Source organism: Dendrobates tinctorius, unplaced genomic scaffold (genome assembly GCF_039654945.1).
Source record: "Dendrobates tinctorius isolate UK_male_01 unplaced genomic scaffold, ASM3965494v1 ptg000212l, whole genome shotgun sequence".
Classification (NCBI taxonomy): Eukaryota; Metazoa; Chordata; class Amphibia; order Anura; family Dendrobatidae; genus Dendrobates; species Dendrobates tinctorius.
This window is the reverse complement of record NW_027361879.1, coordinates 1,424,490-1,450,815: the sequence shown is the minus strand read 5'-3', so window position 1 is coordinate 1,450,815 and position 26,326 is coordinate 1,424,490. Positions and strand designations below refer to the sequence as shown.

The window sequence follows — 26,326 nt, the reverse complement described above, 5'->3', positions numbered from 1 at the left end:
TGGGATGAGGAGGTGATGTGGGAGTTGGAGACTCTGAATGTGCGGTTGGAAAGGTATGAGGAGATCCCGGATAGGGCAAGGCCTTTGATGCTGAAGGAGGAGAGGATCTGTAGTAGGAGGCAGTGGTCAACTGTGGCTAATGCAGAGGACAGGTCTAGAAGCAGGAGTATAGAGTATTGTCCATATGATTTGGCTGTAAGTAGGTCGTTAGTAAAAAATAAGGACACACAGTAGTGGTTCTCTGCAGAAGTGTATAATTGGAGAAGGTTCAGACACAGTTGAGAAAATTCTTTATGGTAAGGTCTACTAAGTAAGTTTGTATCCCTTTAAATACATACTAACTCAGATAGTGAAAACATTACATAAATCTCCCATATCAAAAAGAATCATTACTATCCCTTCAGAAGTACAAACACAAATGTGGAATAAAAAGGTTATGCAGGTTTGGCATAGTAACCCACTGAGATGTGTGTGTATACTAATAGTACCATGTATAACCTTACAAAGTCGCAGAGACACCACCGCAGCATAAGTAAACAACCCCGACGCGTGTTTTGCACGCTAAATCGCCATGCTTTCTCCCCCTAAGGTTATAAGGACAACACCCGTTCAATCAATTCAGGACCTTGTTATGTCATATCTGAGTCATGCAACTAGATGTGAGAAAATGGAAACGGTCTTAGGAGCTCCTATCCTCCATTGGAGGTTTTCGGCTGGAGCTGCGGTGGAGACCTGACATTTTTGTCTGCCCCTGGGTTGCTTCCTAAGCGCTCCTCTATGACCGCTTATCACTGACTTTTATGCAACTAGATGTAGCAGAGTTGAGTAGCGGAATTGATGTAGTGGAGACCTGGATGTAGCAGAGCTAAAAAAAAAAAAAAAAAAAGGGGCAGAGATTTAGCAAAAATTCCAGCTACCTGAATGCTCAGGCGGCATCCAGCTACCTGAGTCTGGTTTAAATGACCCAGCAGCTTGACGTCATTGAGACATTCCTGGTTGCCTGGTTGCAGTTAGAGTGATCAATGAGTGGAACAGGCTGCCACGAGAAGTGGTGAGTTCTCCTTCAATGGAAGTCTTCAAACAGAGGCTGGACAGACATCTGACTGGGATGATTTAGCGAATCCTGCTTTGAGCAGGGGGTTGGACCAGATGGCCCAGGAGGTCCCTTCCAACTCTACGATTCTATGATTCTATGTAACTCTATGTACTGGAACCAAAATAGGCGAGTGCAATATATCCAGTGAATATGCCATTAATGTCCATGATGGAATACCCTTTGGTATCCCTAACAGCTGCATCTCTGTAAGCAGAATCTGTAGCTTTTTTGAGCATTTTAACCATTTTTTCAAAGACAACGATTTTATATTAAGATGATTGATTTTTTTTCTTGGAGGTGGTAGGTAATATTTCTTCATCTAGAGTGATATATAGTTATTGTGTTTGTCAATACCATCTGTATGTAGGGGGGTAGTGGATTTTCTGTTCCTTCTAGATGAATGGCTGGTGATTTTATCAAGCAGTGTACTATGCTTAAGGGCCACCTGAAAAATGCTTGTAACGTTATGATCGTTCTCCGATCACGTTAGCTGGGAGCAGTTTCCAGCATTCGAGATAAAAGAAACATTTTTGTCTGTGATTTGAAGCCACATGTGAGACATAAAACATAGTTTCATTCGAGTGAGCGAACATGTAACTCAATGAATCTATTTGTTAATGTCCTAATGTCCCTTCAGTGCATCACCGCTGGTAGGCTGTAAGCATTAAGACTTCTTTTTGGTCCTCAGGGTAACTGAATCCATGTTGACTGTCGATATTGTGACTTTTGGAATAAAATTATAAGTCTTTAACTGATAGAATAAAGTAGTAGGGCTAAAGGGGTCCAGGCCCAGTTTCCAAAACCCAGGCAAACAGATTTTGTCAGGCATTTACTGTGAATCGACCAAGTGTATATGACATATTGGGGCAAATAACCATGTGGGTTGACCTCATGAAACTATCCCTTCATTGATAATGGTATGAAGATTCTGCCATGCTGGGGACAATTTAGTCAAATGATGTACATAAACAGCGTTTGATGGACTGCATTGACTATAATGGTGGTCCTTCGAGTTTCTGTTATTGTGATTACGCTCAGTGACAGAGATCATGATGAAAGTTAGGAAACGTCCTATACATGTCTGTGCATCTATTTCTAATCTAAGGATCTCCGCTTTTAGTTGAGATTAATTTGTGCTGCACTTTGTGTACATGCTCAGTAGTGAGCCAGGGCTGTGGAGTCGGAGTTGGAGGTCTGGGTTAACGACGCCACAGCCCTGGGAATAATACAATGTCCTTTTGACATTTTTTCCCCCCTCTGTGCTTCATGTAGAGATTTCCTGAATAGGTTAGCATATCACCATTAGGAACTAAAGTGACTATCAGAATGAAGAGCTGGGCATTTCCTATGTACTGCACCCCTACCAATCAGGTTCTGGTAAAAGGGGATAGTGAACATAGCACCCAGTTGGAGCTGAGGCTGTGTACCAACTTCAGAATCTATGATTTAGCTCTTTGTGAGGGTCTCCTTCATCTGATATCCACCAGTCATCACTCTTGCGTCTACAGGACCATAGATGTAGTTTTGGTGTTGACCCTACCCCATAGGACAACCAAGCAGAGTATTGAAAAGTCTCTCCACTGATACGAGCTAACCGCTTTCATTTCTTGGAATTTTATACTTGCAAATTGAATTTAAGTTAGACTAATTGTGCTTTCAACATCTCCGGTAAGAGCGTTTTACATTATTAACATTCCCGTCGTTCTTCCAGCCAGCGCTTGTGCTTGTTCTGTTTTACAATGTCCTCCTCGTATCTGCTTTGACTGATGATCCAACAATTTCTCATTTATTTCTAATTTTTTAACCGTCCGGCTGTCTGTTAGTAAAACATTAGACAAGACATCCACCCCAAACTCCTTCCCTTCTTTCTCCAATATAAATTATAAGACGGCGAGGTCTCCATTATTTACTTACTATCTCCCACCCTGATCATTGGACAGTAATGATACTTTTCAGGGCAAAATCCACCAAAACTTGAAATATGGAAGGCCAATGTAGGCTGTGACAGGGCTGTGGAGTCGGAGTCGTGGAGTCGGAGTCGGTGCTCATTTTGGTGGAGTCGGAGTTGGAGTCGGTATAAAATGGACCGACTCCGACTCCTAAAATATATAATAAATTGGGTACAGTAATTCAATGCAGGATGTGCTGAATATTTTTTCATAGGAGTTTGGGAAAGTTATGAAATGTCCTATAAATGGCTGTTATATTCCTGATCTAAGGCTACATTCACACACAGCGTTTTTCCTGTGTTTTTTGAGGATACGTTTTTCAGCTGCAAAAGTTGATCATCTTTTTAAAAAACTGCATCACCTGAAAGGTTTTTGAGCTCATAGATAATGTTACTCAATAGCAAAAGCAGATTAGAAATCTGCTCTATCTATCCATTTATCCATATCTGTCTATCCATATCTTATCTGTACCAAAAAGAATGAAAACCGGGTAGTACACCAATATATATTCTGTTCTATCTAAATATCTTGATTATTGGATCATAAAAATGATTAAATGTCTGAGGTTCACATTGTACTACAAAAAAATTTTCACTTAAATATAAGCAATATGTGTGGGAGTCGGAGTCGTGGAGTCGGAGTTGGAGTCGGAGTCGGTGTAAGGGAAATTGAGGAGTCGGAGTCGCAGGTTTGGCTTACCGACTCCACAGCCCTGGGCTGTGATCCCCCAAGGTTGTCAGAACAGACCAGAGCTATAAAAGTTCAAGAAGGAGGTGACAACAGGGAATAAGCTTGGCCAAGCTGGCTGTACTGTTGAGCAGTGGTCACCTTGACTATGTCCCAAGGGTTCAATACAAATACAGAAGAACCTTCTCTTATCCAAGAAGATAACATGTTTTATGTCTAAAGGTGCTGTCACTCTTAAGGGCCTGTCACACTAAGCGATATCGCTAGCAATATCGTTATAACGTCACTGGTTTTTGTGACATTATAGCGATATCGCTATGTCTGATACTTACCTCCGACCGCTCCCCCGCTGGTTCTCGCTGATTGCGCGAGAATGTCCTGGACCGTTTCTCGTCGTCAGCTTCCTGCTGGGCTTCCTGCTGTGGAGACGAGCGAAGCGTGGACGCGGGCGGGAGGACGTCAGGATCGCCTCGTCTGACAGGTAAGTAGCGACCCCCGACCCCTGCGATGTCGCTGGTGAGATCTGCCTGTGTGGCAGCTCACTAGCGACCACTTAGCGATGCACCAGCGATCCTGACCGCGTCTTATCACTGGTCGGGATCGCTGGTGCATCTCTAATTGTGACAGTACCTTTAGCGATGCACCAGCGATCCCAACCAGCGATATGACGCGGTCAGGATCGCTGGTGCATCGCTAAGTGGTCGCTAGTAGCTGCCAAACAGGCAGATCTCACCAGCGACATAGCAGGGTCGTGGGTCGCTACTTACCTGTCAGACGAGGCGATCCTGATATCATCCGCCCGTGTCCACACGTCGCTCGTCGGCGCCACAGGAAGCCCAGCAGGAAGCGGCCGACGAGAAACTGTCCAGGACGTTCTCGCGCGATCAGCGATAACCAGCGGGGAGCCAGTCGGAGGTAAGTATCAGACATAGCGATATCGCTAGCAATATCGCTGCTACGTCACAAAAACCAGTGACATTACAGCGATATTGCTAGCGATATCGCTTAGTGTGACAGGCCCTTAAGGGTACTGTCACACTTGGCGACTCACCAGCGATCCCGACAACGATGTGACCTGGTAGGGATCGCTGGTGCGTCGCTACGAGGTCGCTGGTAAAATGTCGAACAGTCATATCTCAACAGCGACGCAGCAACGATATGGAACGATACGATGGTCGTTGGGACCCTGTCTCTCAGACCTGTAGTATTGAGGTCGTTGTCCCTGTCAAACATAGCGATGCATGCTGGCCAGCGGGACACCAGCAATCAAAAAATTGCCCAGGACATTTGAGCACGATCAGCGACATCGCAGCAGGGGCCCGATTGCCGCTATGTGTCACATGTAGCGAGATCGCAGTTGCGTCACAAAACCTGTGACGCAACAGCGATCTCGCTGCGATCTCGCTATGTTAGACAGGGGCTTTAGCCCCAGAAACACGTTGCTATGTTCATTAACCCTGCATTTATTTATAAAAGGTTTTATTGGACACACCCAATAGAATGATAAAAGGTTTGATGGGTTGGATATTTGGGCAATCATCATTTGCCTCTCACCAAATCCATGTCTTTCTGTTATGGCATATATTTTCTCCTCTTCTTTTTTAGTGTATGTGCTTGACTGAATTTTTTTTTCCTTTTGTGTTGAGCTGTTTGCAACTGAGATTTTTTTTTAATCTATTCTGTATTTACTTCCACAGATCCTCTGGCGATGGGTCCCCAGAAAGCTTTGGAAACCATTGGGGCCAACCTGCAGAAGCAATATGAAAACTGGCAGCCACGGGTGAGTTTAATACAGCTGCATCACCCGGCGTATGAATCAAGTTTATTCGCCTTTTTCTCCAGGTTGTTCACAACCTTGTTTTGTCAAACCAAAAAGAAAGCTTGTGTGTTTACATCATGAAATCTAGCTCCCATTACACATTCACAGTTTTTTGGTAGATTATTCAATATTTTTGTGGCAATGGTATAATAGGGAATTGCATGAATGGACTCTAGGGCCAATTTGCTGGAAAATATTCTAAATCGATGTGTTGATTGGGATATGAAAAGAAAGCTTAAAGGCTGGAGGAAACCTTGCAAGGAAGGGAGGATATCCTGCTGCAGGTGCCCTGTTTGCCAACCGAAATTGTTCCAGTGGCATGAGATGGATACAGTCGTCACATGGTACCAGGAGCCCAGCGTGCGGGGACACAGTACAGAAGACCACTGTTCAAGTGATGAGTATAGTTTTTGTTTTCTTACACCGCCCTGGGCCAAGTAAGATCTGCTTTTCTATTCGTGGAGAAACCCCTTTTAAATTCAATGGTCGTGTGTGGGTTTTATATTGAGAAGTATACAGCACTTCCTGAATATATGGCTGCTACTAGGGTCTTTGCTATTATAACCAGGTACTTCTGATGTTCTATCAAATTCCCTGCAGTTCCCTCATCAGGCTGCAGGGCTGCGGCCTTTGAAATCACCCCATATCTGCTACACCATAAAAAAAAAAATACTAGCAAAAAAAAAAGCCTTGTAAATTGATGTATATGCGTCATACTAATATGTATAAAGGTGGACATCGATATTAGCTCAATGGTGGCCATATCCCACTGTATTAATCATGACTTTTTGACCGTCTTGGAAAGTCCAGAATTTTAACATGCCCTATCCTTTGTAAATGGTTGCAGAACCCTTATTTCCATGCTCTGGAAACATTTGACTAGAATCTGCCTCAAAATCTGTTTCAAATCCATCACAATATGAATCGGGGACATCACTAATGATAAAGCGACAAGACTGGGGGCAGAAGCTGTCTACATGAGGGGGAGTCTGTGGCAGAAGCGGGATGCAGTGCATTGGATCCCCAGGTTTGACGCCATTTAGAAGGTGTGGCGGTTTGAGAAGGATGAATCATTCATTTGTGCAGGACATCACAAAACTGTAGCAGGCAGCAGCTCGACCCATCCGTCCTGATGTAGGTACTTTAAAGGCAATTAGTGACTGCTGCCAAGTGCTGTATTGCCAGCTTAGCAGGGCGGTGCTCTCGAATTCATCAAGTGCGGCTGATGCTGTCAGCATTGTGAGCAGCTCTGTCTCCTTTCATACAAAACACGTACTGTCTAAGGGCAGCAGCAACCTTACTCAAAAAGAATATTCTTGAACCCGCCAGAAAAATTTCAGGCCTGGATAATGGAGGATTGATGTCCTTGTCTTGGGTGTGGAGCAAGGACTTCAAATCCACTGACAGATCCAGAAAAGTCTTTTATCAAGGCCTGATATAAATAACGCAGCACCAGACTAGAAAATCGGGAGGTTAAAGTGTAACCTGGAGGCATTGGTTGCGAGTATGGGTGCCGAGACCACCACTCCATCTCTAAAATGTCGGAGCAGAAGTGCTGACGCTCCTCTTCTGAAGCTGAAGATCAACTCCATAGAAGATCTTTGAAACCTTTGTTTTAGAATTCAGTGGAGTTCTCGGCTCCTGGACCTCCCGGTCATCAAAACTTTATCAGTGACATGTCCATAGTTTTCTGAAAAGTGTAATTGTGACTACTTATATACATAAGTATGTCTTCACAGAGACTGGAGCTTTGTTTTCTTGACATTGCGCTCCAAATCTCCTGCACCAGTCAGTTAAAGGGTTTTTTAAAGACTTTTATATTTATGGATTATCCTTTCATTATAGATAGTAGTCGTCCCAATGGCCGAGAATTGCAGCCTCTGTAGTCACACACCTATGGCAGTGGCAAATCCTCCTTGTCAACAGAAGGATCAAGTAAAAGTCCTGATACCTCCACAAACATTAGGTGGTTGCCGCTCCTGCCGTTATTGTCAGTTTTGACCTTTATTTGTGTGTGGCTACATTTACAGTTTATCATGTAGAGCTGGTGGGGGTCCGACACTAAATGACTTGGTGCAATGTTGCTCCACCAAATAGTGATGGCACAGGCCGTCCATATTGTAACCTTGGACTCTGTCTCACTAGGGTTTCTTCATATGCTAATTTTTTAGTGAGATTTTATTTTTTTGAGTGATTTTGGTGCCTTTTCAGTATATTACATTTAGAACCTCTTTTTAAGCCTTTTTGTTTAGACAAAAAAAATTGCTTTATGTAAATCCAGCTTTAAATAGTACCGCGGTCTGCTTGCCACAGTGACTAGGGGTAGCTGATGAGCTTAGTGTTACTATTTTACTATAGAATCCAACTGTAATACCAAACATTGCCTGAGTGTCCGGAGTGGCACTGTTTTTCCTGAAAAGAGAAGCAATTTTTGTGTTCTTCTGCCAATCCCCTTTTAATTCCCCTTTAAATGCTAATGAAGCTTAAGAAAAAAAAATCCACATTTATTTTTGGGCGGACCTGTCCTGATTCCGTTTTTCCCTTTAAGTGGGAAAACTCCTGTCTGTGCCATTCGCGCAGTAGTCAGATCTTGATCGTCTCAGCAGGTGCCTAGCGAGACTGTGACCCCATGCTGAGAATACACCAAGGAGACATTCCGCCCGCCTCTCTGCGTACGCATCCTCCGCTGCCCCGGGACTTAACTGGATCCTTTTGATCGTTGGTTTCACATTTTTATTTAATTGCTCCCTGAGATTCTTTTATCAGCAGCTGAGCCGGGCTGTGAATGCCTCCCAGGGCAAGCAGTGGGTTAAGCAGAGAGTCCACTTCTGCCGTTGCCTCTGATCACTCAGGAAGGGGCATCATTACAAAGCACAGCACGTACGTGTTTATTGCACTCCATGGCGCTCTCAAGATTTTTTTTTATCCTGCAGTAATAAACTGAAGTTGATGTGCCAGCCACAATAAAACAATGCAGACCGTATGGACATCTCCCAGATTGCTTTCATGTAAATGTTTTAAACAAGGCAATCCGGTGGCACGCTGTGGCCGAGACTCCGGGATGTATGGCACAGGACTGGACGGGTCCCAGGTTGTTCCAGCCACTGCAGTATTAAAGCCATTACGTCTGGTCTGCATTGTGAGATGTTGCTTATCAATGCATATAGATGCACATCGCCATTCACTAGCTATGCTGCAAGCCCTTCCAACCTGGGGAAATGTCCTCACGAATATGTTTGTGGAGCGGTGACGAGCTCATATAATCAGGTTCTTGCTCTATTATATATATTCTACAGCGGCTCTTTATATGGCTGGTGTAGTGAGATTTAAACGGACCCTCGCAGCATAAAAGGTTTCTTGCCTTGTCGGGATAGACTGTTAAGTCAATTCTTAGGGTGGGGATCTCTTCATTGAAAATGGTCCATAAAATTTCACAATTCACATCTGATATGGGTCTACTTTTCAGGGTCAGGCCTTATAGGGATTGTTTAAGAGGACATGTAGACCTCATATGAGCCAGTACAGTGAGACTCTATGGCCGTTAATTTGAGAAGCGGTCGATGTTTGGTACATCTGTGGACAGTAAAGATGAGTGGATTAATTCGCGAGACACTGGTCCAGATCAGTGGAATCTGACGTCTATATACGGTAGGCCCACGAATCACTTTCTATCTTTGCAACATCATCTGTGAGGCATGAAGTGTAGATGACGTCGTGCCAGCCTTGGCTAATCAAAAGCCGCCCTATAATTGTCATAAGGTTTTAGATTGGCGGGCCTCCCGTCTAGCAGTCAGGCACCACAGACCTGGACCAGAGTCCTGCGAATCAATCCACTCATCTCCACTGGCCAGACACCGCTTCCACTGCTTTTAATTACTGACATAAGGCAACGTAACACAGCTCATAGAGTTGTCATCGCTTTGAATGGTCGGGGTCCCTGAAACAAGAGTGGAGTGTTGTATCCCCTTCTAATGTTTTGCTTCCTGTGGAGCCCACCCTATTCACTTAGAGGATGATGCACTACACCTTTTTTAAAGTTGTAGGAGGTCCCATTAGACAGACCCCCCCCCCACCGATCATGATGTGATGACATATCCTAATGAGGTTAGAAAATTCCTATAATGAGCATGTCAGGGGAACCCCTCACTACTTGGGGCTAATGCACATAGTTGTGTAATGGCTGCATGCAAGGTATGAGTTGTATGCAGCTGTAACACGGTGACCACAGAGATAGGGGACGCTCCTGCGTTTCTCGTGCCTCTATACAGAGGTTTTTGTTATGATCCATTCAATACTGTACATTGTTTCCTGGTGAGAATACCTCTGTTACAGTGGTGGGTTATTATGCAGCCAATCAGGTCCTCAGCTTGACATCATATAGGCTTTGTAACCATGCCAAGTATATGACTATATTTGATAAAAGGCCAAAAAATCCAATATGCTCTCTACAGAGCCATTATTCTGATAATTTCTAGGTTCCCTAGACAGCCATCTAAAGCTGCTCACCAGCAAGAACGTCTACCCCACAGAAGCATAATCTTAGCTTCCAGGTCCACTAAGTGTGATGCCACCTACAGTCCTATCCAACACAGAGATTTGTGAATCAGTACTGAGAATTTATTCTATAAGCCGGAAAGCAGGATAATATAGCTGTGATACTACTTGTCTTTTGAGCTCTGGGTTTGTTGTGGTGCTCACTGTAAATTAATGAGTGAGCGCCCTCCGTACACCCAGGATTGTCATTCTGCAGGGACCGTCAGTGATAAGCTTTGTATTGATTTTGCAGTTTTTAGTTTTCAGTATATTTTTTCCCATTTGTATTCTCTTCTAATTCCAATCTGTCTGAGGCTTTCCCCAACCCTGCAGATATATTTCATCTTGGCATGTAGCTTAATAAAGTTGTGATGTTGCCGGGAAAGGAGAAAATATAACAGTGCAAAATATGAGAAATAAGTTTTTCCCTTGTCTCCTTACAATTCACTTGGTTGTTTTTAAAACCATACTATTGCTCCTCTAGTCGGCCTACACCTCCCTCTGTTTCACCGACATAATACCCATCTGGCTTTTGCACCTCTGCCTAGGCGGTTTTTTTTTTTTGTTTTTTTTGAGACATCCAGCCTCTAACCTCTCTGTCTAGCCTACCTTTTACCCATCCGGCCTCTTGTCCTTCTACCCAGCTTACATTTTAATCATCTGGCCTTTTGCCCTTCTGCCCAGTCTACATTTTGCTAAGTCTACTTTTTACCCATCCAGCCTATTGTCCCTCTGCCCAGCTCACATTCTACTTATCCGGCCTCATGCCCTTCTGCCCAGCCTACTTTTTACCCATCCACCCTCTTGCATCTCAGTCTAGGCTTTCTTTTTAGCTGGCTTCTTACATCTCTGCCTAGCCTGCCTTTTATGTTTCCGGTCACATGCTCTTCTGCCCAGCCTACTTTTTACCCATCCACCCTCTTGCTCTTCTGCCCATCCACCTTCTTGCTCTTCTGCCCAGCCTACTTGATACCCATCCGGACTTTGCTCTTCTGCCCAGCCTACTTGATACCCATCCGGACTTTGCTCTTCTGCCCAGCCTACTTGATACCCATCCGGACTTTGCTCTTCTGCCCAGCCTACTTGATACCTATCCGGACTTTGCTCTTCTGCCCAGCCTACTTGTTACCCATCCGGACTTTGCTCTTCTGCCCAGCCTACTTGATACCCATATGGACTTTGCTCTTCTGCCTGGCTTGCTTTTTACCCCTCTGGCCTCTATTCAAAGTTTTCCTTGTCCGGCGTGTTCGTCCAGTGCTCAGCCAGCCTCTCATGTTGCTGGCCACTTGTTTGTCTAACCAGAAGGTCTGTTGTTGCTCTGCGCAGCCAACCGCTTACTTTACTTGCCTCTTGTACTTTGCATAGCTGACCTTTTTCATGTCCAGTCTCTTGTCCACCTGCCTATCCAATGTTTTATCCATTTGAAGGCTTGGCCCACTTCCTAGTGAATTCTTATCTTACGTTTCTATTGTCCCTCAGCTTAGTCGACCCCCTCCCTCAAGTTGCTCTGCCTTGCCCACCTTGTCATTCCACATAGCTAGCCTCTTGCCCCGTTTACCCCTTGCCTATCATCTTGATATGCATTCCCTCTGCTCTTGGTTTTATCTCCCCTCGACATCTGACATTGAATCTCACTTGTCTTACAGCCTCCACATCCATCTCCACCGCATTTTGTGTAGTTGAGTCACCTAGGTTGTAATATTTCATTACAGGGTCTGGTAAGTAATTGCAGTCCTCTGTATCTGCAGCGCTGACTTTCTTCTTGGCTGCTTGTTTATTTCTTAATTTCTTGTTCTTGTACGATGGTTTATTTGCTCTTGTTACGGAGAAGAAAATGTTTTCTTATTTTCCTTTCGTAAAGACTTCATTAGGATCCTGAACATTGTAATATGCACTTGGCCCCGGGGTGTCCTCGGCTTTTACGGTATTATACCACTATTAACCATTTGTGCCCTCCACTCGGCTCCCTCCCCACTTCCACCAGTGTTTTTCTTTTGCTTTACAGCTGCTTGTACACCAGATGACACACTGTAAATGAGCATTTGTAGCCAGCGGCTCCCAAGACCTGGTCGCCGCTGTCATCCCATAACTCAGACCTTGGCTCTCGCTCTCCGCGGTGTAGCGTATGCTGATTAAATTTGCATGAACTGACTCTGTTGCAATTTTCTGCTCTTATTTATTTATTTGGTCACTTATTTCATTTCCTGACCTTTTCCAGAAGGTTTATTTATGCTCCTGACAGCACGTTATGGCAGCAGAGATGGATCGCCGATTTGAGGTAGGAAGTCTCTGTGACTCCCAACATATGGTCATAAGTTATGTTTTATGAGCCTAGTAGGCAATATGGTTCTTTAGGCTGTAGGACCCGTCCTTAGGTACTTCTCTGACACTTGGACTATAAAAAACCCCATGATGAATGGTGGTCATGTATTCTTGCCTAGGGTAGTGTAATACACTGTATTATGGTACAATATCCTGTCCATATAATGGGCTTGCAAGTTTAGGGCATCTCAAGAGGAAACCTTGTAGATTTACACAACAGCAGAAATCAACTTTCTAAACTCAATGTGCAGAACATATCACTGATTAAGACATTAATGAAGCCACCCAAGAAACCTCTTCCTGCAAGCATTCAGTCCTAAAGTGAACTTCTGATGAGGATGTCTTCCAACGGTGGACTTAATCAAATTGGTAGACCACCATCCCACTGGAGGATTCTCTTACCAGGTATTGGGGATAAGCCACAGGCACCACATAGTCAATGTCTGTGAACATTTTGCCATAAGATCTAACTCCTTTAATTGTTTTTGTTTTTTGGGAAGGTCTTGATGACCAGCAGTAGAAAACTATTTGGCAACTGGATCATTATGTTTTCTTAGCCTTGGAGACACTTTGAGGGTTGAACAGTGAAAGACTGAGGAACTTTGGACCCTACTAAGGGAATTAACCTTGTGATTAAAACGCTTTGTAAATTCAGTGTTTTTTTTCTTGAACAAAGACACAAATATTATAAACGAACAGTAGGACATTGATAAATTTGCTTAATAAAAGGGTGGACCCTAGCAGTAAACGTCAGGTGGGGTTGTGTTCTGCTGGTGGGCCTTGTCATTATTTTCGAACATCTCATTATCGGGTGGGCCGTTTTAGCTCTGTGGTTTGATGAGAATCAAGAGTCAATGTTTTTTTTGCAAATGTGCCTAGGGAGGTTAGGGTCAAGATCAGCATGAAACACGGATGATTTTACTGACTCAATATACACCTGACGATTTTATGCCCCAAGTCATGCTGTAACCTCACGGTTTTTACAAACTTTTTAGTTTGATAATGTTGAAGTGTTATCTTTTAACTATCAAGTCATACTGACCCTTGTATGGTGCAATTGGCTCCAAATCTTCAGTATTGTGTCCATCCCCCTAAACAAACTAAATTATATAAAGTTACTATTTTTATAGCTGGATCTTGAAAATTATGAGAAAATTAGCAATTGTTGCAGTAAATGACTAGTGAGCGAAACAGCCAGATTGTTGGTGTCAAGTGGTGATTCCCAACCAATCTTCGTCCTAAGGGAATCCCCAGTTTTTCCTACCACCAGGGAAGCAGTAGATTATGTAAAATTAATCAAGGTCAGATGGGTTCCCCCCCCCCCCCCCCCCCTCGAAACCGCCACTTTTTCTGAAAGGTTGTGTCTTGCATTGCACCTTGGCCTCATATGAATGGGGTTGACCTGCAATGCTGCAGCTGACCATAGACAAGAGCGGCGATATTCCTAGAGGAAAAAATATAGTTTAATTTTGGACCTCATGAAACCTTTTTCATTCTTCCATGTTGCTCCATTTGATATTGACTCTGCCCTCCAGCCACACTTTAACCAGGCAGAGCCACATGGCATTGATTCTCTATGGAAAGTAATTTTATCCACGAAGAGAATTAACTCTACAATTTGATCACGGCAATCGAATTGCCGAATTGTGCTAATTTGATGCAGTGCAAGTTTCAGGACAGGAAGAATTTTCATGGGGACATTGGCCCTGAGGTGCGGACATCAGTCAGTGACTGACTATAATTTCCATTTCTTTAATATTCAGAAAAGGGGCATGTCGAGCTCTGAATTTCTTTATGCGTTTCTCAACCTCTGGTGCAATTCTTTTATCCGGAGCCATGGACGTGATATTTAGACGATGGCAGTTTTCATTGTCATCACCACGTCCAATCAGGCAAGTGCCACTAAGCCGCCTTTTTTTTTTTTTTTTACTTCCTTTCAGAGATTTACCAGACACTTTACAAGGTCACAACCTTTGGCACCAGTAATGTAAACTGTGCTCAAGAATTGTATGTATCGTGGCCATGCGACAATGAACCGTGCGCTGCATTGAAATGGGATCTTAAGAGACTCAAATCAAATCTATGCAAAGAGTTTAGTACAGCAGAGACTGACGGCCTAAGAAACCTATGTGTAATGATGAAGTAGTAGTCCCAATTCTTATATTTTGGAGGCTTGGGTTTGGGCTTTGCTAAAATGAATGACTATCTTGGGTGCACTAGGGTCCTATCTGTCTGAATTCCAATTTTTATCTTGCTAGAGATTGATTGGCATGAATTGATGTTGGAAATCAGTCTCCCTCATCTGCCCTTATTTATTTAGAAGTGCAGAACTGGAAGATGGTCGGAGCACCCGTGTACCCAGGTCTGAGTCGGTAAGCTAAACTTCCGACTCCTCAATTTCCCTGACTCCCGACTCTGACTCCACAGCACTGCGTCGCTACTGAGCATGTACAATAAAGTGCATCACAGATTCATCCCAACTAAAAGCCGAAATCCTTAGATCAGGAATAGAAGAGACATTTATAGGAAATTTCATAACTTACACAAATTCTTTTTAAAAATCTGCAGCACACACTGCATTGAAATTCTGTACCCAATTCATTATGTATTTTAGCAGTCTGAGTCTGTCCATTTTAGTCAGACTCCACCAAAATGGACATGGACCCCACAGTCCTGCTTGTACCCCTCACTGAACGAATGCAGACTTATTACTACTGACCAGCCCCATTGAGCAATGGCTGTTTTGCTTGCTCCTATAGGTCTAGACCAGGGGTGCACAACATTTTTTGGTCCAAGGGCCACATTGCCATACTGAACCAATCCCTAGAGCCGCAAAAAAAATGCACAGGGGTACTTACATGAATACAGCACTAGAACCACTATCAGTACATTAATACATCATCAGAACCAAGTTTCAGTGTTTGAGGAGGATTTGGAGAGTTTCTGCCCCAATGTGAATACACACTAACGATCTGAGTTTTTGCAGCAGTTACTTACCAAATCCTCCTCATAATCCCAAGTCTCTTAACCTCTTCCCGACCGCCCACAGTAGATAAACGTTGGCGCTTGCTGGGCTTTGTGCAGCGCCGACGTTTATCTACTGTCGGCGGTTTTGTGCCCCCCGGGACCCCCTCATACCTTATAACGCGGGGATCCCGGTGCACAATGCATGCTGGGACCCCCGACGTCATCGAGACCTGATTGGTTCAGGTCCTGATGACGTCGCGTCACAGCAGCCAATGAGAGAGCTCGCTGGGAAAGCTGCTTGTTTCCCGGCGATCTCCCTCATTATAACGCGACTTCTCCTCTGAGCTCATGCTGACAGATGAGCAGAGGTGAAGCAGCGTTACAGTGTGACTAGATCGCTATCTTGTCACACAGTAACGCTGCTTCTCCTCTGATCATCTGTCAGTGTGAGATCAGAGGAGAAGTGGCGTTACTATGTGCCGGGCAGCGATCTTGTCACATAGTAACGCTGCTTCTCCTCTGATCATCTGCCAGTGTGAGATCAGAGGAGAAGTGGCGTTACTATGAGTCAAAAATACAAAAAATAAAAACACAAAAATAAAAAAAAAGTAAAGAAAAAAAAAGCAGGTAGGCAGGTTAGGGCTAGGGTTAGGGTTAGGGCTAGGGTTAGGGCTAGGGCTAGGGTTAGGGCTAGGGCTAGGGGTGTGTTGGGGTTAGGGTTGGAATTCGAATTGGGGGTTTCCACTGTTTAGGTACATCAGGGGCTCTGTAAATGCAATATGACGCCCGCAGACCATTCCATCAAAGTCTGCATTCCAGAACGTCACTACTTCCCTTCCGAGCCCCACCGTGTGCCCAAACAGTGGTCCCCCCCCACATGTGGGGTACCAGCGTACTCAGGACAAATTGGACAACAACTCTTAGGGTCCAATTTCTCCTGTTACCCTTGTGAAAATAAAAATTGGGAGCTAAAAGATCATTTTTGTGGAAAAAAAATGATTTTTTTATTTTCACGGCTCTACATTATAAACTTTAGTGAAACACTTGGGGGTTCAAAGTGCTCACCACACATCTAGATAAGTTCCTTGGGGGGGTCTAGTTTCCAAAAAGGGGTCACTTGTGGAGGATTTCCACTGTTTAGGCACATCAGGGGCTCTGCAAACGCGACATGACACCCGCAGACCATTCCATCAAAGTCTGCATTCCAAAACGTCACTACTTCCCTTCCGATCCCCACCGTGTGCCCAAACAGTAGTTTTCTTCCACATATGGGGTACCAGTGTACTCAGGACAAATTGGACAACAACTTTTGGGGTCCAATTTCTCCTGTTACCCTTGTGAAAATAAAAAATTGGGGGCTAAAAGATCATGTTTGTGGAACAAAAATGATTTTTTATTTTCATGGCTCTACGTTATAAACTTCTGTGAAGCACTTGGGGGTTCAAAGTGCTCACCACACATCTAGATAAGTTCTTTAAGGGGTCTAGTTTCCAAAATGGGGTCACTTGTGGGGGTTTCCACTGTTTAGGCACATTAGGGGCTCTCCAAATGCGACATGGCGTCCTATCTCAATTCCAGCCAATTCTGCATTGAAAAAGTCAAACGGCACTCCTTCCTTTCTGAGCTCTGCCGTGTGCTCAAACAGTGGTTTAGCCCCACATATGGGGTATCGGCGTATTTGGGAGAAATTGCACAAAAAATTGTGGTTCATTTTCTGTTTTTACAATTGTGAAAATAAAAAAAATGGTTCTGAAGTAAAATGTTTGTGAAAAAAAGTTAAATGTTTATTTTTTCCTTCCACATTCCATTCATTCATGTGAAGCACCTGAAGGGTTAATACACTTCTTGAATGTGGTTTTGAGTACATTGAGAGGTGCAGTTTTTAGAATGGTGTCACTTTTGGGTATTTTCTGTCATATTGACCCCCCAAACTCACTTCAAATGTGAGGTGGTCCCTAAAAAAAATGGTGTAAATTTTGTTGTAAAAATGAGAAATCGCTGGTCAACTTTTAACCCTTATAACTTCCTAAAAAAAAAAAAAATTATGTTTCCAAAATTGTGCAGATGTAAAGTAGACATGTGGGAAATGTTATTTATTAACTATTTTGTGCGATATCACTCTCTGATTTAAGGGCATAAAAATTAAAAGTTTGAAAACTGCAAAATTTTCAAAATTTTTGCCAAATTTCGATTTTTTTTTTTAACATATAAGCGCAGTTCATATCTAAGAAATTTTACCACTATCCTGAAGTACAATATGTCATGAGAAAACAATGTCAGAATCAGCAGGATCCGTTGAAGCGTTCTAGAGTTATGGCCTCATAAAGTGACACTGGTCAGAATTGAAAAAATTGGCCTGGTCACGAAGGCAAAAACAGGCTCAGGCGCAAAAGGGTTAAGTTTTGAGAATTTTTCAATTTTAACATAGCGATGAAGCACAATATGGATTGCTACGTGTACAAGATCAGAACCTCTGTCAGCATGTGTATGCAGCTCCAGAACCACCATTAGTACATGAAAACAGCATCAGAACCACAATCGGTACATGAATGCAGTGCCAGAACCACCGTCAGTAAGTGTATACAGCACCAAGCTTAGTACAGTGAGCAATTGTAATGTCTGATCAGCCCCATATATAATTGTATTGCTTGAACCTACAATTCCCAGTATGTACTTATCAGAGGTAAGGAGATGCTGGGAGTTGTTGTTACCATTACCAGCCATCATCAGAATGCCGACCATACAGGAACCACATTACCAAAGAAACGTAGTCAGTATAACAAATATATGTCAATATATATATCATTATACTGCCCCATAAATATAAATATCTCCCATGCTGCGCCTCTGAGTAAATAATTGCCCCTCACTGTGTTTCCTGTACATAATATCCCCCTTACACTGCCCTTGTTTATAGTATTGCCCCATACTATCCCTCTCCATAATGTCCTCTCAAATTGCACCTTTCCATAATACCTTCCCCCACAGTGCGCCTCTACATAAAGTTTCCCCCCCACTGAACACTATAGGAAGACCCTATTCACAACCCCCTAATTGCTCCATAATGTCTCAAATTGCCCCATAATATCCCCATAGCTCCATAATGTCCCCAATAGTGTCTCCCATTGCCCCATAATGTTCCCTATTTCTCCATAATTGCCCCATAGTGTCCCCCATAATGGCCTTCATAGTGTCACCCATTGCTCCATAATGGCCTCTGAAAAGTAACGCCAAGTACAAAACAAACCTTTCCTCTTCGGTTCCTGGAGCGCTTACCTGTGCCCCATGTCCTTGACACCTTTGCGGCCCGACGCCAGCAGCAGTGTGCGGACCTCATTACACTATTGCACTTCTTGCTAGGCAGACAAGCCTCTGCTCTGCACCAGTCCCAGTGTTGCAGTTTCCCGGGCAGCTCCGCGGGCCGCCCAGTAACTGCAGAAGGCCATATGTTGTGCAGGTCTGGGGTGAATGCCGAGTACCCATGTTTGACTGTCCGTACCTAATAATTATAAGGCCTCATTCAGATGTCTGTTTTTTTTTTTTCTTCCCCGTACGTATAAAAAAAAAAGGACAAATTTTCATCAGCATCAGGGTGTGGTCAGTGTGTTCATTTTTAGTATCAGTGGTTTTCTAATAAGATAGTTAAATGTAAGAAATACTCTGAAGGACTCCTCCCAGACTGACCTCCTATTGCCCTAGTAATCAGATATTTGTAAAAATTAGATGAATAGAGAGGAGGACACTTTCTGAGGCTGGGATGAGGAGTTGTTTCAGTTATGAGTTGGATGCCTATATGATGTAGAAGTATGTCTGTGAATACTCTGTAGTCTCTGCAGTTTTGTTTCAGTCGCTCTCTCACGTCCTATAAAGAATCGACAGTTTTATTTGTTTATGTTGGGTTAAATCTTCTGATGCACCATCAGCACCCACATTCTGCGCTCTCAAAACGGCAGACAATGCAGCGCTAACACTGCACCGAGGAATCCTTATTGACAGTCTGTTTGGTTTATTGCACCAATTACAACTCTCATTTTACATCAATGTAGTGTAGTAACATTGAGCAGTGCCAACAAGATGACTGTGCCAAGATTGTTTCCGAAAACGATCACTGCTTGGAATGGCTGAGAGAGAAATTTACTGATCCGTTAGAGAAAATATGTGGGGGAGAAAAGGGACTGAAGGTCTGGTCTTTTCTATTCAGTATAGGTTTGCATAACGCGGGCACTTCGCATGAGCCATATCAGAGCTATCAACTGCCATGTGGCACATAGAAAATGTCAGAGACGTTGGCTTAATGGCTTATTAGTTACTGTTTTTACATCGCCGTTACATCATAGGGGTTTTAATGGACAGGGTATTTTGACGTCAGAAAATGGATTATAAAAAATCATGATCCCCTGTAAGATCATGATTGGTGCCAAATAATACAATATAGCCTAGTGCATTTTTGTATTTCCATGACCCTTGCAGCTATTTACCTTTTGAAAGTGCAAAACGTTTACTATCGCTCTTAGTCATTCTCGTCTGGACTACTGCAACTCTCTACTGATCAGTCTCCCTCTAACCAAATTAACTCTCACCCACAAAGCTCTCCACAGTTCTGCACTAGATCTCCTGCCTTATCTCTGTTTATCACCCTACCCATGCTCTCCGTTCAGTAACTGGTCTGTGACTAACATCCTCCATAATCCGAACATCCCAGTTTCGACTCCAAAACTTCTTTCCTGCTGATCGAGTTTTCTGGAATGCATTATCCCGGATGATACAACTGATACCTAGCTCCCATGTTTTTAAGTATGCTTTAAAAACACATCTCTTTAGACAGGCCTATCCCTTCAATTTACCAACCTAACTCTCCTCGGTTCCCTCTCTCTCTAAACTTTTACACCGAACCTGATCTCCTATTCATCTATGTCTGCACCCTCCATGCACCCAATAGCAGTAGACAACTACCTAGACAGATCCTGGCTGGTGACCGGACATGTCAAGCACTTTTTATCTATTGTGTACTCCTATTTCCCTATAGCGTGTACGCTTGTAATCCGGAACCTCGCTCCTCCCTGTATCTGGTGAACTGTGTGTTACTTTGTGATGTCTTTATTATTTGTACATGTCCCCACTTAATTGTAAAGTGCTGTGGAATGTGTTGGCGCCGTAGCTAAAAGTTATTATTTACCCTTCCTTGATTTGCTCACATTGCAGTGCCTATGGGAAAAGGAGACCTTCATAGGCTCTCAATACACAGGGAATAAGGCAAGGCTTGAGTAGACCCTCTCTCCCAAGAGACCGCCTAACATACCGTATAATAACGTATAATACCCCTGGTTCTAGGAACATTTCCTAGATTTTGCGGCCAGCACCCGCTTTTTGTGGCCAACTAGGAGCTAATAGTGAGGGGAGTAACTAGAGAGATCTCTACTTTTATGGTCTTGGTTCTGGAATAAATTTGGGATGTAATTGAATCATTGAATTTCTAAAGGGGTATTTCTCATAAATTGCTAAAATATGTCATGACTGATTGGTGAGGATCTGACCAATTTCAATAAACCAGTGGACTCTGTTATGGTGTAGGGCTGTGTCACCTCATTTTTCTATGCACTGTGATGCCTTCCCGTCGCTGGGTTGTGAATCAAACTTCAACCAGTCTTCCATGGGACTGGGCCGGACTCAATTCCCTGTCCAGCTGGTGGACCATAGTTCAGCTGAGAAGCGGATGTGGAACTATACAAAGTCTGCAGAATCCATGGAGGTCCAAACTCACTTTGAATTTGAAAAACCCTTTTAACTCAGAGTTGTTTTTTGAGATTCAGCCATTGCTCTCCATCTGTACTGTCTGCACTGCATGTCTCGTTCCACGCTACAACAAACTTTACCCTCACAAAGCCTAAGGGTCACTAGAATATGTTTTCAAATGTTGACATGGTGTCCTAGGAATTGCAGTTTTGCATCGGCTGCTTGGACATCGCTGGTCCACCTAGAGTGTGTATGGACTCCACAAAGTGGTTCCCTCAGATGCAGCGTTTACACTAGGGAGTGGGACCCTCCAGCAGCATCTAGAAATTACCCACCGAGTCAAACTAAAGCACTCACCTGTCTGGAAGCTCTAGAGGAACGTCATGGTGGTCCAGTTTTGCCTCTTTTAAAGGGCATTTTCTGAAACCACAGTAAGATGACACTTTGCATATCCAGAGGCTCGTCACATCTCTTCTCTTCCGTGACGGCCCTGCACAAACCTACATGCTACCCACGACTTCTTTCTGTGCTTTCCCCTTTTTTTTTTTTTTTTTTTTTAATTAACTACTGAAGTGTCCACAGTACATCAAAGCAAGTGCGGATGTGACAGCGCATGGAGAGGGGCATGAAAGCGCGCCGAACACTAAACCTAATTACTGGGTAACCTGTTGCCCATCACTCCTGCTTTTTCTGTGCCTTTTGTACTCTGCTTCTGACAGCTTAGAAGCGGTGGTATTGAATTTCTGCTTGTGGCTAGCAGGGCTTACAAGAGAAAACGCCTTATGGCACTGGGCTTTTACAGGACTGGGGACGACTAGCTGAATATATTGCCATTTAGATCTATAGAAAAAATGTGTCCTTGAGTCGTCCACTGTTTGTACCTGACAGAGCTGAGCGGCCACCAAAAATGGGCCAAGCTACCATTCAGCAGTCGGGAAACAATGCATACAGCTTAGCTTTACGCTCCAGCAACTTTGGTAATGGCCTGGCTGCGCATTGTTGCTCCAGATGCTTTTTCACTGCATAAATACAAAGGTTTGGCCTTCATGAGTCTGGTTTGGAAAAGTTCGGTGACCGTGCAGTATGGTGATCAGAATGCTATTGGAAAGTGTACAACGTACAAATAACACTTTGGCACTGTGTGTCCAATGTACGCCAGGTGGCCGGCGTGCGATTGGCGCTTAGGTGGCTGGGGTGCGAGTGGCGCTTGTGCGGCAGGTGGCTGGCAAGCGAGTGGAGCTTGTACATCGGGTGACCGGCGGGCGAGGGGGTGCGTATGCACTATTTTTCACAGCTGTGTTACTTGTGCGCCATTAGTCCACTCTGTGAGTGGATCTTTTGTGGCGTGTCAAGCACTTTGAGTTGAGTTGTGCATTAGAATTGCCCCTCACGCTTTTTGCTGTTGATCAGGTATGTAGGCTGCTGACTAACCTGCACTGTGAATATATAGACCATAGACCAGGTATTATTACATTGATATCTTACCTGCACTCATAGTAAGAATGTTTTCTTTGCGAATCTTCCCTTAAAAGAAAAAAATATCTTAACAAATGTCTTCAGGAAAGCTTTTACTCACTGCAGAGCGTGAAATCAATGCACCTCCGTCCTGATAAGATCCCGTCACACTTAATCACCGCTGTCATGGCCGCTTGTCTTCTCTATATTTTTTGCTCTAGATCTGCACAATCAAGTGTCGTCTCTGTAGCAAATGTCATTTTTCTTTAATTCCACTGTGTCCGTGTCTGGCACAAAGCACAAGAAGTTTCACTCTCATTTCTTGCTCATTCTCTTAACTGTCGTCACCGGTTGACTCTTAAGAAAAGTCTCTAGATTAGACAAATGTCATGTCTTGAACACTTAACCAGTTCCTTTAAACCAACAATGATTCCCTGCAAGACTCATTTGCTGCATGGTTGTCCTTGATATACGGACTACTTCTGTAGTTCTACCATCTGAGTGCCAAGGTAGTGATGTCCTATACACAACTTATAGATTTGAGAAGGAACGTGCATTTGCTGCCTAGCTGCTTTGGGCCAAGTCAAGCAAGTTGCAAAAAGGGATCGTTTTGTAAAGATGCTCCCTGTCCATGTGTCCTGTTAAGACATATATCATACCTGTTACCTCACTTAGGACCTCTTCATTGTGCCAGAATTGACGGATTCTGCCATGACCACATTCTTAAAAAGGTAAACCCTAGACAGCCCCTTTAACTTTATAGTGCTCAGCTGCTCTTTACAACAATTGGCCTATATCTCTGCAGTCCGATGGCTTTGATTACCTTGCGGAAAACGCACTGTGCACATTTAATCAGCAGTTTACTCCCCGCTTCCTGCAGTGCTCTTCATGCCTCCAAATGAATATTTGTCTAATAGGCTTCTCGGTGACACACTCACCCCTCGTATACAGCACTGCAGGATCTTTTAGTGCTACCTGGCTCATGGTAATCATGGTTTAATGTTGCGGTTTGAATGCATTGCTCACCGGACTGGAGTTTCTCAAAGACCCGTAGGCGGCTGAGTGTTCTTCACCATGTATTAATTATGGAGTCTAGATGCAGGTTTGTAAAATTGTAATAGATGCTTCGATTTAATCTGATTACACTTAAGCTTGCCAATCATGCTGGGATCATGTCATGTGGCAAATTGCAAGAGACTGGTCTGGTATCCAAGTCGCCTCAAAATTTGGTACCAGTGATTAAATGTTGCCCGGACACTCAAAAGTGACTTCTAATTGGGTACTGCTGTCTCCTAAAGTCTGTAGTTTGCTGTCAAATTCTTTAATATGGTTTGGGCAGAGCTGACATCGGCAGAATCCTAAACCAACTAAACTTTGAGGAGATGGAGGAGCGCTTGGCAAGTTAAAGGTTGAGCCTGATGTGTCATCCAAGCATCACCATGCATCTACAGCTAGCACTGGGTCACCTAAGTGACCATAATCCATTCTGGAGGATAACTAAAAGATATTGTTTCTTCTGTAGAAGTAGTCAAGTGATCTGGATCCATCACATTCTAGACCAGTGGTCTCTAAATGGTCGCTCTCAAACTACAACTCCTGGCATACCCTGCCAACTACAGGCTGAAAAGGAAATGCCCCTTGTCCTCATTCTAATGTGACTTCAGTGGTCACATGAATAATGTATGGTAGATGATTGCTTCAGAACTGTCGAGGACCACCTAAGTAGCAGCAGCACTGGATCAGGAGATTAATCAATGGGTAACAAATGGTTATTTCTTTACTATCTAACATTTCCTACTCTCGGGCAACACCTTTTAACATTCTATTAGGTTCAACGAGGAGTTTTTAATGTAGTAGGGACAAGGTGCCATGAGATGTGGACCATCTGCAAATAAGTTCCATATCAATAACTACAGTTTAATCGCTCAACTTTTAACCTTCACCCAGGTCATTTTTCAGAAGCCTAAGATCATGGTTGGACTTCAGTTTGATCCTCATAGCCACTTGATTGGTTCGTATTTTTGGTGGGAATAATTGAGCTTTTTTTTTTTTTTTTTTTTTATCTTGCAGAACAATATTAAACCTCTTCTCCAGTATGTTGACCCTGAAGGACCCCAGATCTGGAGGTTTTTTCCCCACTTTGAATGGCACTACATTTGTTCTCCTTCGGAATTCCATCCCTTTATTGAACAGATTTTCATTTCCATCTTGTACTGGACATCTTTTTTGAAAGAATCACTGTCTTTATTATGGTATTGCGCGGTCGTTATAACAGTTTCATTCTCCTTCCAGTCATCTCATACTTTGTTCTGTTGGATATCGGGTTCAAGGCTCCAGATTTCAGGAGCAATTTTGGGGTATTACATGAGTTGGGAACATTGTGATCTTTTTATCAGATAATCAAGCAGAATGTTTCTGGTCACATTCGCTTTTATAAACTCTTAAATTTTTTTTCCTCCTTCGTCCACGGTGAGTATGTAGAGCAGTAGGTACATGATACCATAGCATATGAGCCCATCTGCAGTGAGTTCTGTGTCAAACATTGAGGTTTGATCGCCCAACTATTAACCTTCACCGAGGTCATTTGTAAAAAAAAAAAAAGTTTTGGAAGCAAAGATTATGTTTGCACTTCAACCCTCTTTGGTCAGTTCTTGTTTTCGATGGGAACACCCTGGACTTTTGACCTTGCAGAACCACACAGTTAACTAATACTTACCTGATATGTGGACCCTGATTAACCCAAAATCTGGAGGTTTTTCTACTTTGAAGAGCACTACTTATTGCTACGTACTCATAAACCTCTCCTCTGCCCTTGAGAATACCACGTCTTGGCGCATTTTCATTTTCACCCTATCTTTTAGCATCCTATTCTTCGTAATCTGATCTTGGGTCTTATTGTCTTGTTTTGTTTGATCATTGGTCCAAGGCTTTGGATTTGAGTGAAAAACGCTGAAAGAATTGACATGCTACAGAAACATTTTGGTTTAATTCTGCAGAAAAAAAACGCAGCATGTGAACAAGCGTTATGGCTTATTGTTGTACTCTTATATTGATTACGAGGATGGGTGCAATTGAGGTCTTCTTACTAGATAATCAAGCAGCATTTTTCTGGTCACATCAGATTTTATAGACTCTGGTATTTTTTCTTCATTTATCTCCTTGAGTGGGAGAAAATGTGAGACGCACGGTTATTTTGTGCAAGATGGAAGTTTTGATTGAGAGTCCTCCTGTGCACTGCGGAGAGTCTAGGCAATAAAGGTGAGATTAAATAGCGTTTTGTGTCCCAGCATTCTGGAAATTATACACTATATTACAATTTTTATTAATCATATTTGCTGGGTGTCTTGGGGGAAGTCTGTGCTGCACTTGCTTTTTCACCTCCTATGGAGCCTATATTTCAGAGCATGTTGTGATATGGGATGCAGGTAATGTCTGATAATGAGAAAAAACTCACATACCATATTATATGTGTGGTCTACTGAAAGCCACGCGGAAGCCAATGCATTGGATTTTTATTCGAATCTCGATCCTTCGTCTATGATGGAAGCTTGAATCTTCACCGAAAACCATATTGGTTGCCTTGTTTTTCATCTTTCCCCTTGATCAAAATTGCTTGTAAATGCTGGTAGTCTGTAATTACGGTAATCTACAGCTTATTGACATGTAGAGAAACCACTTTTTCACCAATTATAAACTTTTTTGCCAAAAGGTCCTTTTTTAATGAAGGGTTCTCTAGTTCATCGAAGGCCCTGAATGAGGAGTCAA

The 26,326-nt window shown here is 43.3% G+C and overlaps 1 protein-coding gene across 2 annotated transcripts in view; it reads left to right on the top strand.

Annotated features, from left to right (window-relative positions):
* The window catches only part of RPTOR (regulatory associated protein of MTOR complex 1), a 371,474-nt gene that overhangs the window by 101,598 nt on the left and 243,550 nt on the right, over positions 1–26,326 (top strand). For both annotated transcript variants that reach the window (XM_073554721.1, XM_073554722.1), the window contains exon 3: positions 5,430–5,512. In XM_073554721.1, the coding sequence (XP_073410822.1) occupies positions 5,430–5,512 (83 nt within the window). The remainder of the gene's footprint in view (positions 1–5,429; positions 5,513–26,326) is intronic.